This window comes from Melitaea cinxia, chromosome 4 (assembly GCF_905220565.1).
Source record: "Melitaea cinxia chromosome 4, ilMelCinx1.1, whole genome shotgun sequence".
Lineage (NCBI taxonomy): Eukaryota > Metazoa > Arthropoda > Insecta > Lepidoptera > Nymphalidae > Melitaea > Melitaea cinxia.
Window position 1 is genome coordinate 18,002,323 of NC_059397.1, and position 12,352 is coordinate 18,014,674.

General features: G+C 33.0%; 1 protein-coding gene across 1 annotated transcript in view; it reads left to right on the forward strand.

Annotated features, from left to right (window-relative positions):
• Positions 1-12,352, forward strand: part of LOC123669969 (protein O-mannosyl-transferase TMTC1-like) — a 108,373-nt gene that overhangs the window by 73,288 nt on the left and 22,733 nt on the right. Inside the window, exons 2-4 of the mRNA XM_045603476.1 lie at positions 5,853-6,030; positions 7,483-7,556; positions 10,910-11,047. Of these exons, the coding sequence (XP_045459432.1) occupies positions 5,853-6,030; positions 7,483-7,556; positions 10,910-11,047 (390 nt within the window). The remainder of the gene's footprint in view (positions 1-5,852; positions 6,031-7,482; positions 7,557-10,909; positions 11,048-12,352) is intronic.

The window sequence follows — 12,352 nt, forward strand, 5'->3', positions numbered from 1 at the left end:
CAAAAATAAATCGTACGAACTTTTACAAATATTATACATATATAAAAGTCACAATTTAAGAACTAAATATTTACAGATAGTTGCGGTATAAATCATATTGAATCACTATGAACATTCTCTTGGCAAAAAATGCATTAGCCCTCTTGTCACGAGTGGCGGCACTAAGACGAGGAGTTAATTAAAAAATGCTGCTAAAAAAATACTCTGCTACTCTAAGGTTCAAGAGCTTAAACTGCAAATAGCACAAAGACTAAATTTGGAATTAGTAACGAATATTTGTGCCGCCTAGGCGTTTCAACTTTTTTCAAAGCAGTTCCCGCTCTTTAGGTTATTTCCCTGACATGGGACGGAGCAAGTGTGTCGACGTAGGTTGCGTCCCCATAGCGCCTGTCTCCTTACCCAGGTAACCAATGTCAATCTTATCTCTCTAATCTCTTTCCATCATCGCAACTAAATCCAGTAAGCTGGATCAGAGCATTAGCGTCGATGGTGGCAAAAGCTTTTTTTATGGTTTCATTTATGTGACCGTTGCGGGAAAAAATACCTGAAATCTTGTTGCAGGAAAGGCCGTGTAGGCCAAAAGAATCAACCTCCTAATTATTATTAAGATGGGTTAATACTTTTACTGTTCTTTTTCTACAAACTTTATCAAGATATTCCTATACTATTATTTTATCTTTCTAATGGCGAAAGATATTTGCCATTTCAACTGAGCTATATGTGCTTAAGTGACCAAATTCAGAAGAAATATTTTACATAAGTAACAGAACCCAGGGTTGTTCTTAATAAATATTCCTAAGTTTTTTGCTTCTATTTCCATAACCGTCGCGTGACAGCAACTTCATATAACTGCCACTGTTATCATTTATTTCAAGAAAAAAAATCAGCAAAACGGCTTTGTGACATTTCGTGTCCGTAATGAATGCGACGAACTCAAATCGCTTTCGCGTCTATCATTATAATTATCATACGGAACAACGCTGAACAGTATGAATAACGAAAGTCAATATTGACTTTGTATAATTAGTGTATGTTGCTTGTCGAGTTGCAGATTTTATATTATTGATTAGACATGCTTTTATTGAAAACAGATTGTTAAGTGGAATAAGTATATTGTTTATTAATTTGGAGCAATCATTTCTCACGTTACCGTAATAAAAAAAATGATTTCTTAAACTTTATTACCTATGTAAGCCCGTTACATTGCTAGCTCCTTTCTGTTGGGTAGTCTGGAAGAGATCGCTATTTAGTGATAAGGCCGCCCGTTGCATTAAATGTATTTAATATTCAGGTTTGCTATGTAACCTAGTTTCAGTTACAATAAAGTTATTTATTATTATTTTTATTGATTCCTTCAATCGATGAACATGACTCACATATAAAACCTGCTGAGTTTGGTATGCTTTACACCGTAATAAGTAAATTATTTCATCATGATCAGATGTATTACATAATGTTTTAACGATGTTTCGCGACTGTTTGTCTTTTGTTGAAATGTTATGTATCTTTTTGTGTTATTGCATAAAAAAAAACTTACGTACCCGATGATTAATGTAAAGAAAAGTTAAATAATAATAAATAATACCAAAATCTACCTTTTCGAAGGTTTTTATCAAAAAAAAAAGTCAAGAATTCAGCAAATTATTTTTCAACACTTTTAGAAAGTGTATCGTTCGAACAAATTCAAAATGATTTGACTTAAACTCAAGGACTTAGGTCCTTGTCATTTAACAAAAAACCTAAGTTTCAGTCTTGGTCTTAAGACTTTCTAAGGATGTTCTGTACTTAATTTCTTGATGGGATTCTGCAGAGATTCTGCTTTGTAGTAGTTACAATGACGACGACGCGTTGACGGACACAGCACTGGTTTGTGTCTGTTGCGCTGGCGGTGGCGGGTTCGATCCCCGCACATAACAAGCATTTGTATTGGCCATACAGATGTTTGCCATGGTCTGGGTGCTTATGCAGTCTTTGTGGGTCTCCCCACCGTGGCTCCAAGAGCACGTCAAGCCTAATAGCGATCGTTACTCATAGTAGGGAATATATTCGCCAACCCTCAGTGGAGCAGCGTGGTGGTTGGGCTCTGATCCTTCTCCCCGGGAAAGCAGCTATACCCAGTAATGGGATTGGTATTACAGGCTGAAGTGTAGCGTAGCGTAGTACAATTATAGTCATTATATTTTAGTAATGTAAAAAGACACATAAAACGGGTGAAGATTAAGATTACTACTCCTGGTAGGAGAGGGAGTCGAATGTTTGTAGTTATATAATATGTATTCGTTTTAGGTTTGTATTTTGGACTTTATTGCCTCGCATTGCTTCACGGAGTACATACATTCTACATAACGGTTATTTTCATAAATACATCAAAATTACTGTTACTCTATTTGTGCAATTTATCCACCTACTCGTGGTAGAGTAATGGATAAGTAAGATAAAATTCTTCTCTTGTAAAGAGTACAGTCTTTAGCTGATAAGTCAGATATAATAACAATAATAACACTCTTTATTGTACACCATTAAAAGAAACAACAAAATACATATAATTATGTTTGCTCGCAAATGGAAAAAAAAACGACTTCTATTACATAGACAAGTAATACAACGTAAGTTGACGAAAAAAGTTAACAAACGCACTAGTCGTCACTACGATTTTCGAGGGTTTCCCTCGATTTCTCTGGGATATCATCATCAGATCCTGGTTTCCTTATCATTTACGTGCTTAAACACCCGCAATTCCCGGGTCGATTTCCTCGGGATGGATATTTATACTTGTGCAAATATTTCTTTCCAATTTGAGGGTCTGTCCTTGTGAGTATTCCCACCGTGCCTCGGAAAGCCCGCAGTAGAACGGCGTGGTGGATTTAGCTCTGAACTTTCTCCTACACTGGGAAAGAGACGTATGCCCAGCAGTGAGATGTTACAAGCTGAATCGCATTTCGTATCTTTTACGAGGTGTAGTAAATAACTTCTAGTACATATAACCGTCCATACAAACTCCTTAACGCAAATTAAATATATTCCACTTTCAAACACACACTACTAGATACACAGACGCTAAATACTACAAACAATTTAATAGTTCAGGCGTAAAAGCGGGTACAAAACGTGAGCACAAGTGAAGATATATTTACAGTATTTATTGTGAGATACTTAGAAATGTTTCATTTAAAATACGGTGCGTCCCATTTCAGGGGATAAGTAGATCTAAGCGTTGTGAGGAGTCTCGCGCTGAGGTAAATCGTCGGTGAGATATCTCAGTGCATGTTGTTAAAAACCTTAATATGTTTTCTGGAAATATGTAACGGTGAAAACTGAAAACCACGTACGTGTGTGGTATATAAGATGTTTATATTATTATGTACTAGCTGTACCCTGTGCGCGTTGCTAAGCTTTATTAATTTTTTTTGGTCTTACTAACCTTTGTGGGCTCATACACAGCACTTGCTGGAGATCATGACAGGATCAAATGCATTGTTTACGATTCTATAAAGGACATACAGACAAACATTCATTTTATATATGTAGATATATTAATACGTGAAGCAAAAATTAAAATAAATTTGTATCACTTTTTACGACAATTGCGCGGACGAAGGAGTATGAAATTTCGCACACTTATAGTTTATTTAGAGGAGTGCAGAATGCTAATATTTTTTTTAAATAATGCATAAAAATACATAAAAAATAATATTACTACCATGTTTTTGACACACCACGCATATATACTCTTTTGTTTATTGTTAAGTTCTGTGATTAAATTATCGTTGAATTTCGACCATTGGGGGTGCTTTATGGTTGCGGTAGTAAAGAATATGGTCCCTCCCTCTCTTCCTGTGGCTGTCGTAAGAGGCGACTAAGAGATAACACAGTTCTATTACCACCTTGGAACTTAAAAAGCCGACCGATGGCGGGATGACCATCCAACTGCTGGTTTTGAAATACACAGGAGGGGACAGATGGGCAGTGTCTTCGGCCTCTGTATTTCAAATAAATAAGTCGTCGGTGCGACAAAGCCAACCCTGCGGTCACCAACCCGCCTGCCAAGCGTGGTGACTATGGGCAACATACATGAGGTCACGCCGTTTTTGGCGCGAGCTTGTGGAGTCCTATGTCCAGCAGTGGACTGCAATAGGCTGAAGAGATGTGATGAATGCTGGGCGACTACTAGTATTATTTATAGGCTTAGGGTAAATACAAAAGTAACTGGATTTTTGAAGGAGGCTTAATGCACCGAAAACTTCTTTGTATAATAACATTATAGTACGAACTAAAATTTTATTTTTATTTTATTTAATCCTTGCGTTTTCATGGCAAAAAAAATATAACACACTATTTGTAACAGATTATTTTTTGCTAATACCCCAACAATTTTCTATAAATATCTCTTGTTAAGTAATACTATTAACTATTAAGGAAAACGAGGGCATCATATAACGCTGATCTACTAAAGATTTGCGGATGTAGCTTTTTTACGATATTTTCCTCTTACATCGAACCCGAGAAGAATCTGAAAATAAAACTTAAAACAAAACGTCATCAGCTCGGATTCCCGCTTGGTGCATTGTGGTGGATAATGCTATCTATCTATCGATAGAAATCTATCTAATCTATAAAAAAATCAGTTAACTCATTATTTTTTGGTACTGTTACTGAACATGTTGCATGACGTGACCACAAAATTTATTCAATTTATAATTATGATTTTCTTTTTGTTTGGTTGTCAGACCCTAAGGATAATTATTTCGCGTTTGTATTTAAGCGAATAATTAAAGATTGTTCATTAATATTACAACATCAGCATAAATTAAGATAATTCTAAATCTGCTTTATTTACTTCACGTTTTAACTTTAAGATTTAATTTTATTTCATTAATTAATTGTCACAATTACTATTTTACGTCACAAGCCCATCGCAACAGAAGCAACAAGCCAACAAATAAAACGAAGCTCGTAAGTTTCAAAACAATTATCCTGGCCCTTACACCCTGTGTAAACTCAAACAATGCGACGAGTAGTTCGCAAACAAGCCGAACTTAGCGCCAGTAAACTTTAGTAGTACTTTAGTTTGCGCTATGAAATATTTTAAAATGTCTTCTCGAAATGAATCATTGTCGGATTTCAACGCTTACCATCAGGTGAGCCGGACACTTGTTTGCCGAATTAATTATATAAAAAAAATTATAATACAGATTACTTTGAATTTTTAGATATCCTATTACTTTTGTTTCCATGCAATACTATATACTAATACATATTTTGTAAAATGTGCCATTTTGTACACGATTATTAGCATATAAATTTGTAATTCTGACAAAAGTTAAAATATTGGATTTTGTGTCGATATTACTTTTATTGTTTATTCGCTTAGTACCGGAACTGTAAAAAGAAGGTGACGCCATCTACCGAATGGTTAATACCTATTAATTTACGATTAGTCAGTCACTATTTTTGTTATCTATTTTGCAGGGTAGTTAAACAATAATACTGTTATCATTTAAATGTTCTTATTTTGATTATTATTATTTGTTGAAGTACCGGAATACTAATCAGTCACCGTATTTGTCATGTATTAGCGGGATTGTTGTCCTATAAATATGATAATTTGTAAGTGAAGAAGCAGTTATTATTTAATTATTGTGCGGCTAGCGTTGCTGCTCGATAAGTGGCGTATAATTGATAAGTGTTATATCGTATTCAATGTAGTTTAAAGTGTGTATTGTGAATGAATAACTATAGATTTGCCGTGACAAATAAATGTTTCGTTGAGTTTTCTCAGTCGTGTTCTACACGATGTAACTTGTCTTACTTAAATTAGACTGATTTAATAAAACATCTTAATTTTGTTACAGACTGAACTACGCGTTAACGGGCTTAAAGCCGTGGTGGTGGCACGCTTGCAATGTCTCGCTACACGCAGCGTGCTGTGCGCTCGTCGCGCGGGCCTGCGTCACCATCGCAAGACTTCAACGCCCGTTCGCTGCACTTGCTGCGCTGTTGTTCGCAGTCCATCCCGTACACACTGAGGCGGTACCCCGAATAACAATAAATTGAGATTTTTTTTTAAATAGTTTTCGTAAAATAATTATACTTAATTACCTACATGGTACACGAAATAACCAGTAAGCGATCGGTATTGTCACTGAAAGTACGGTGCTTATAAGGGAAAGGGGGTTAAATAAAGGGGTAGTTAAAAAAAAGAAGAGAATGGGCCCGCAAACAATTCAAAGGAATAACTTTGAAGTTTTTATTGGTTTGATTTGATAGATGAGATCATTTATTATTTTTTACCCGAAGTTTTAAAGATAAAATAAAATAAATAATATTTTTAAATATATTTGTTATTTAAAAATTAAATTAAAATCTATTTTATTAAAGTTTTAAAACCCAAGTTTTAAAGGTTACAAGTATTATAGACTTTTGCAATACACTAAATATGTAAATGCAAATATTTTCAGCTTGCTCCTCGCATGTTCCTCGATGATTTTATACAACGTTCCTAGTTCATAAATATGTATTAGGGGTTGTAAAGGTTCCTGTAAATCTATATACATACATAGGCATATTATAAATGCGAAGTATTTTAAATGTCTATGTGCTTGTCTGCTTTACTATGATTAAAGATATATCTATAAAAAATGGCACCATTATTTCCAAATTATATATTTTTTCCATTTTTATCCATTTTCTGAATCTCAGTCCGGATCGGACAATTATAGCAGAAAGTTAAAACTAAATATGAATACTAATAAATGAATTTCATTTAATATTTACTTAGTAAAATCAATATTTAGAATTTCAATGTAGAGCTAGCATTAGTTACTATACAATAAGTATTCAAAATTCATTTTTAAATGTGGTTGAATTTTTACATATTAGTTTCATTTTATTAAATTTTTTATACAGTAAATGTTTTAAAAACTGAAATTTTATACTCTTTTCTGACTTTATGTCGTAAATAAATCTAATACAATCATTAAAAAAATGTTAAAATATCTTTCGATGTACATATTTATTATTTACTACTTTATCTCTTTTCGTCTTAATCTTTATCTCTCAACATAAATTTAAAGTTTTTGTTAATAGATAAAGCTTATTACTCGGTGCAGGATTACATAGTTGATAAAGATGTGTGGACTTAGTGACGCTGTATTTTATGCAACATGTTACTAATTTTGTACTAAAACACAGTTTATATATTATTTTTCAAAAGAGTAACTGCGGAGTTTCTTGCCGATTCTTCTCTGCAGAATCTACATTCCGAATCGGTAGTAGTTTTACTTTTACAAAAATAATATATATTTTTAATTTTATTTGTAAAATAACGATTCAAAAGTGCTCATGGCCTATTTGAATAAAGCTGTTTTTGATTTTGATTTTTGATGTTGATTTAAAATTATTTCTCTGAAGTGAATTTGGTTATAATACTTCCAAAAATAATGTTTCTCCAACTATGAATAGAATGTAATTATTTTTTCACAGGTAGCCGGCGTGGTCGGTAGAGCGGATGTGCTCGCTTGCATATTTTTCCTATCATCGCTTTTAGTGTACCATAGGTAAGGAGCAATATACATTACTAATAGTAATTAAATTATCGCCTTACACGCAACGACCATATCCTATTCATCATCCTTACTAAAGTTAGGAGAACACAGAGAACTCAATTTTTGATACGGACTTTTTAAAAACCAAAATTAGCCAAATGGTTCCACTATTAGACTGATAAAACTTTAAATATGTGGGCACGGATGTTTACTTTTTTCTGAATAGCTAATGTTTCATGCGTTTCCTACGCAATTAAATAATTTAAGATTGCATTGGCTTTGTTTCAAACTTAATGCTAACGAATTATTTAGTATGATATGAATATGAAAAACCGACTTTAATTACATCGTCAAGTAATACAACGTAGGTAGAAAATTTTTTATCAAATATACGTTATCAAAGATCACTCAAAAAGTAGTCATCAAATCTCAATCAAATTTGAAGATCAGTAAAAAATTATGAAGAATAATACAACGCAGGTTAACTAAAAATAGTCAAGTAAATACACATTATTAAATATAACTTAAAAAGTGCTTCTTAGATCTCAATTAATTTGAATGAGACTACATGACAAGCAACTTCTTTCGATTAAAAAAAGGATCATCGACATCGGTCCATCCAGTAAAAAAATCTGAGGTAACACAAATAAAAAAAAAACTCTTCAATTGAGGGCCTTCTCCTTTTTTTGTAGGCCGGTTAAAAATAAGCCTATATAATAATATTTCCGGAAATTAGCCTTATCCTGTTTATTGAAATATATTTATTACAAATAATGCTTTCCGCATTCAAATTATATTTTCGCTAGTAGTAACATCAAAGGATCGACCGACTTGGACTAAAATTTTTAATAATCATATAATTTTTTATTGGTAAATTTTAATTATGTAAGACTAATTTCGATCCAAACCTCAACAAACAAATTCACTTTTTTTTACTATCGCAGGGGAACCAACAACGCAATTCACTTAATTGATAAATATCACCATGGATTGTCTGGTAGAAATGGCTAATTAGCCATAAGTCCGCCCATTGTACTTCACTGTCTGTAACTATCTTCATGCTTTGTTTGTATATATATTTGCGGTGTACAATAAAGTATAAAATAAAATAAATAAATAAATAATCACCAAACTTCCCTTATTGTTGCTACACGAGTCGTTTAATTAAACGTCAAATAATAATCAACCAGTAATATTTATCAAAGAGACGATATTGCAAAAATATTAAGATAAAATAATCTTGTGTGATTTATAATTATTTTGAATGGATTTCCTCGACGGCAGCTGTTACTAAACGTTTACAGCGGAGACAGATTCCTATAATGGTACAAAATGTACAGACAGTATGAGCCTTTGAAGGGAAACGCGCGTAAATGTAAAAGGATTATATCTCTATATGTATGGCATTATATCTACATTAAGCTGTATCTTAAGCTTCGTCTGCGCTTATATAGTTTGATTTGTATCTCTTCTCCCAAGGGGACTGTAATATCAAAACATTTTATTAACCCACTTCCAAAAAACAGGAGGTTCTTATTTCCATTGTAATTTTTTAATGTTACCTCAGAACGATAATTTTTTTTTAAATCGGAAAGTTGCCATGTAGTCACATTCAAATTTAATCGAGTTCTAATAAGTACTTTTCGAGTTATATCTAATAAAGCGTATTTACTTGACTATTTTTTCGTCGACCTACGTTGTATTATACCGCATAGCTTATTACTGAGTATACTAATATTGATGATTATTGTTTTCATCGAAATCTGATGATTGTCACGTGGTCCTATTTAAATTTGATCGAGATTTGATGACTACTTTTTAGTCGTCTTTGATAACAGGTATTTAGTTGACGATTTTATCGTTTACCTTTCAATGAAACTGAAGTATTTTTTTTTCGTTTGCCATCTAACATAATTATTACTTTTTCTATCTATCTATCTTTAGGTCAACCGCTTATCATGCCCAAACTACAGAATAAATATATACGAAATTAGGTAGTAATTTGTATTTTTACAACGATGTGGATGACTGGGTAATTTTAAAGGATAACAGTTATAACGAATATTCGTGAACAACGCTATGTGTAAAACATTTTTATGATATTAATTATTAACCACAGAAATTCAATATCGATTTTAATTTCATTTTTGCAGTTGAGATGAGAGCGTTAAGAAGTATGATAGGAGTTAAACTGAGCGACAGGATAAGAAATAGTGATATAAGGAAACGTTGTGGTCTGAAAGAAGATGTAGTGACAAATTGAGAAAGGTATGCTCAGATGGTTTGGTCATGTCGAGAGAATGAGTGAAGAACGATTGACGAAAAAAGTGTATAAGGCGAGTGTGGATGGAAGGGTTGGAAGGGGTAGACCTAGGCGGACGTTCCGAGACCAGGTCAAGAGTACCCTAAACCGAAGAGCACGTATAAAGGGAATAATGAAAGTGGACGAAGCGAAAGAAGTATGTAAGGATCGTAGCAAGTGGAAAGAAGTTGTCTCTGCCTACCCCTGTGGGAAAAGGCGTGATTATATGTATGTATGTGTGTATGTTTTAAAACCGTCTTTTAATAATAAGGGCCGTGTCATTCCGCTCATTTTCGTAATAGCCGTGTCATTATATATCACTCAATCAGATTAAATATAGGTAAAATATAATGCAATGCTTTCTCGCCACTAACAGTCTATAATTTATCGGTCATTTACAAAACGGCGATAGGCGGACCTCGGTCGAGTAAAACGTTGTATTCCGGATAATTACACATACTGTACATTGCGTTCATGGTTTAAAATATTCAGTAAATCATTTTGACGCTTTAAGTATAGAGGAATTGTTAGATATTGTAAAACAAAAAAATGTTGTATTGATGTGTAAGTTTTGCCGCGACAACGTCTAATAAATGGATGAACGCCGGCTGCATGCACGAAAATGATGACTTATTGTCCCGTTACTCTGATTGTTCCGTTACGCTCATTGTACACTTTCGCCGCATCTCTCTCTCTTCCACTCGATGCCTATGCGTCCGAGGATATGTTTTGTTATGACGATGTCACGTTAAACTATCGTCCGTTAACCAACTTTACAGATAACCAGTTTTTTTAAGTCTAATTAAAACTAAAATAAAGGAATTTTCTGTAGGATCTTATTATTTAGGATCTTAGGATTTAGGAGGTTATTTTGTAAATATAGACGAAAACTTTTTTGTAACAACATAAAATTTCCCAAGAAACTGTGACTTTTTTATCATCCCATGAATTAATAACGTAAACATGACCTTCGCTAACTTTTCTCAAGTTTAGATGTTCTATTTTTACACTTTTAATATTAAAGTCAATGTTTTTGAATGTTATCTAATTTTATTTTCTCTAGACCTACAAGCAATAAGAAGTGTGTTTGGCTGAGCGTGGTCCTTGGAGCTCTCAGTATGCTGGCTAAGGAGACAGGCGTAACAGTTCTACTGCTCAATCTAGCGATAGATTTTTACAGATGTTGGCCACTTGTCAAAAGGTATGAATTTTCCTTATGGTAATCTTAAATTATACAATTTCATATGCCAAGTTATATATGTGTAGACAATGCCTCTTAATCTTCGAATATAACCTTATAGTTTCTCAGAAACAAATATCTTCCTCGGTACCAATATAGCGACAATGCTGTAAACTAAGATTTGCATTACGCTGTCTTTGAATGGATGTGCCAATAATGGTCTATTCTGATGAACATTTTTTTTGACACTATAGTTGCCAAATAAAACATCATTATACGTCTCAAAGTCCTTAACTGTGAATAAATACTTTTTAAACGACTTCAAAAAGGGAGCAGGTAGGAGGTTATCAATTCGACTGTATTTTTTACGAATGTTAATCTCAACTTTTTACTGGGTATACCGATTTTGATGATTCTTTTTTTAATTGAAAGTTTTTGTTTGTCATGTAGTTTCATTTAAATTTAATCAAGATCGGACAAGTACTTTTCAAGTTATATATAATAATGCGTACAGACTAGACTATTTTTTCGTCTACCTACATTGCTTATCGATGTAATTGAACTTTTCTTTATTTTTTCGTTTGCGTGCAAACACTATTATTATTGCAATGCAAGAGTTGAAGTACAGGTCAAATAGATTATAATTAGAGAATGGGTTTCTTTGATCCAAGTAGTAAACATAGCGTCGTGAACAATATCCAAAAATAAACCCATAGACAAGTAAAGGCAAAAGGTTTATTCCAAATCTTTTCTTCAGATGCTATTGTTGAATCATGATGTAGTAATGTCTTATGTTGTATATGTATGTCTATTGTAATGGTATTTAATTACAATGATTTTACTGGCTAATTGAAATCATCCTAGCTGACACTATTCGTCACTTCTCTATGTATACTTCCCTATCACTTTCACTAAACCGTGTCCAATATGCACAATAGTTGTCTGGAAGAGATTGCTTTAGCGATAAAACCGCCTTTGTACATACACTTTTCTTTATTTGTAATATCTTATTTTTTTGCTTTTTATTACGTACAATAAAGAGTATAAATAATTAAATAAATCAACACCAACAATTTATACTACGCCAACTCGAATTTTCGATAAGTTGGTTTTCTTAATGCAACTTGAATAAATGTGTTTTTTTTTTGTAATAATAAAGATTGTGAAATTGCAATGAATAAATTAACTATTAAAGATACCAAATTTCAAATAAGTTTTTTAATTAATATTACAGGTATCACGTTTTTCCCTTTTATTAGCCTCTATTGTAAAGTTCACTTTTATGAGTTAGGTTAGTATAAATGTGTTATGTTGTGTCGAAATAAT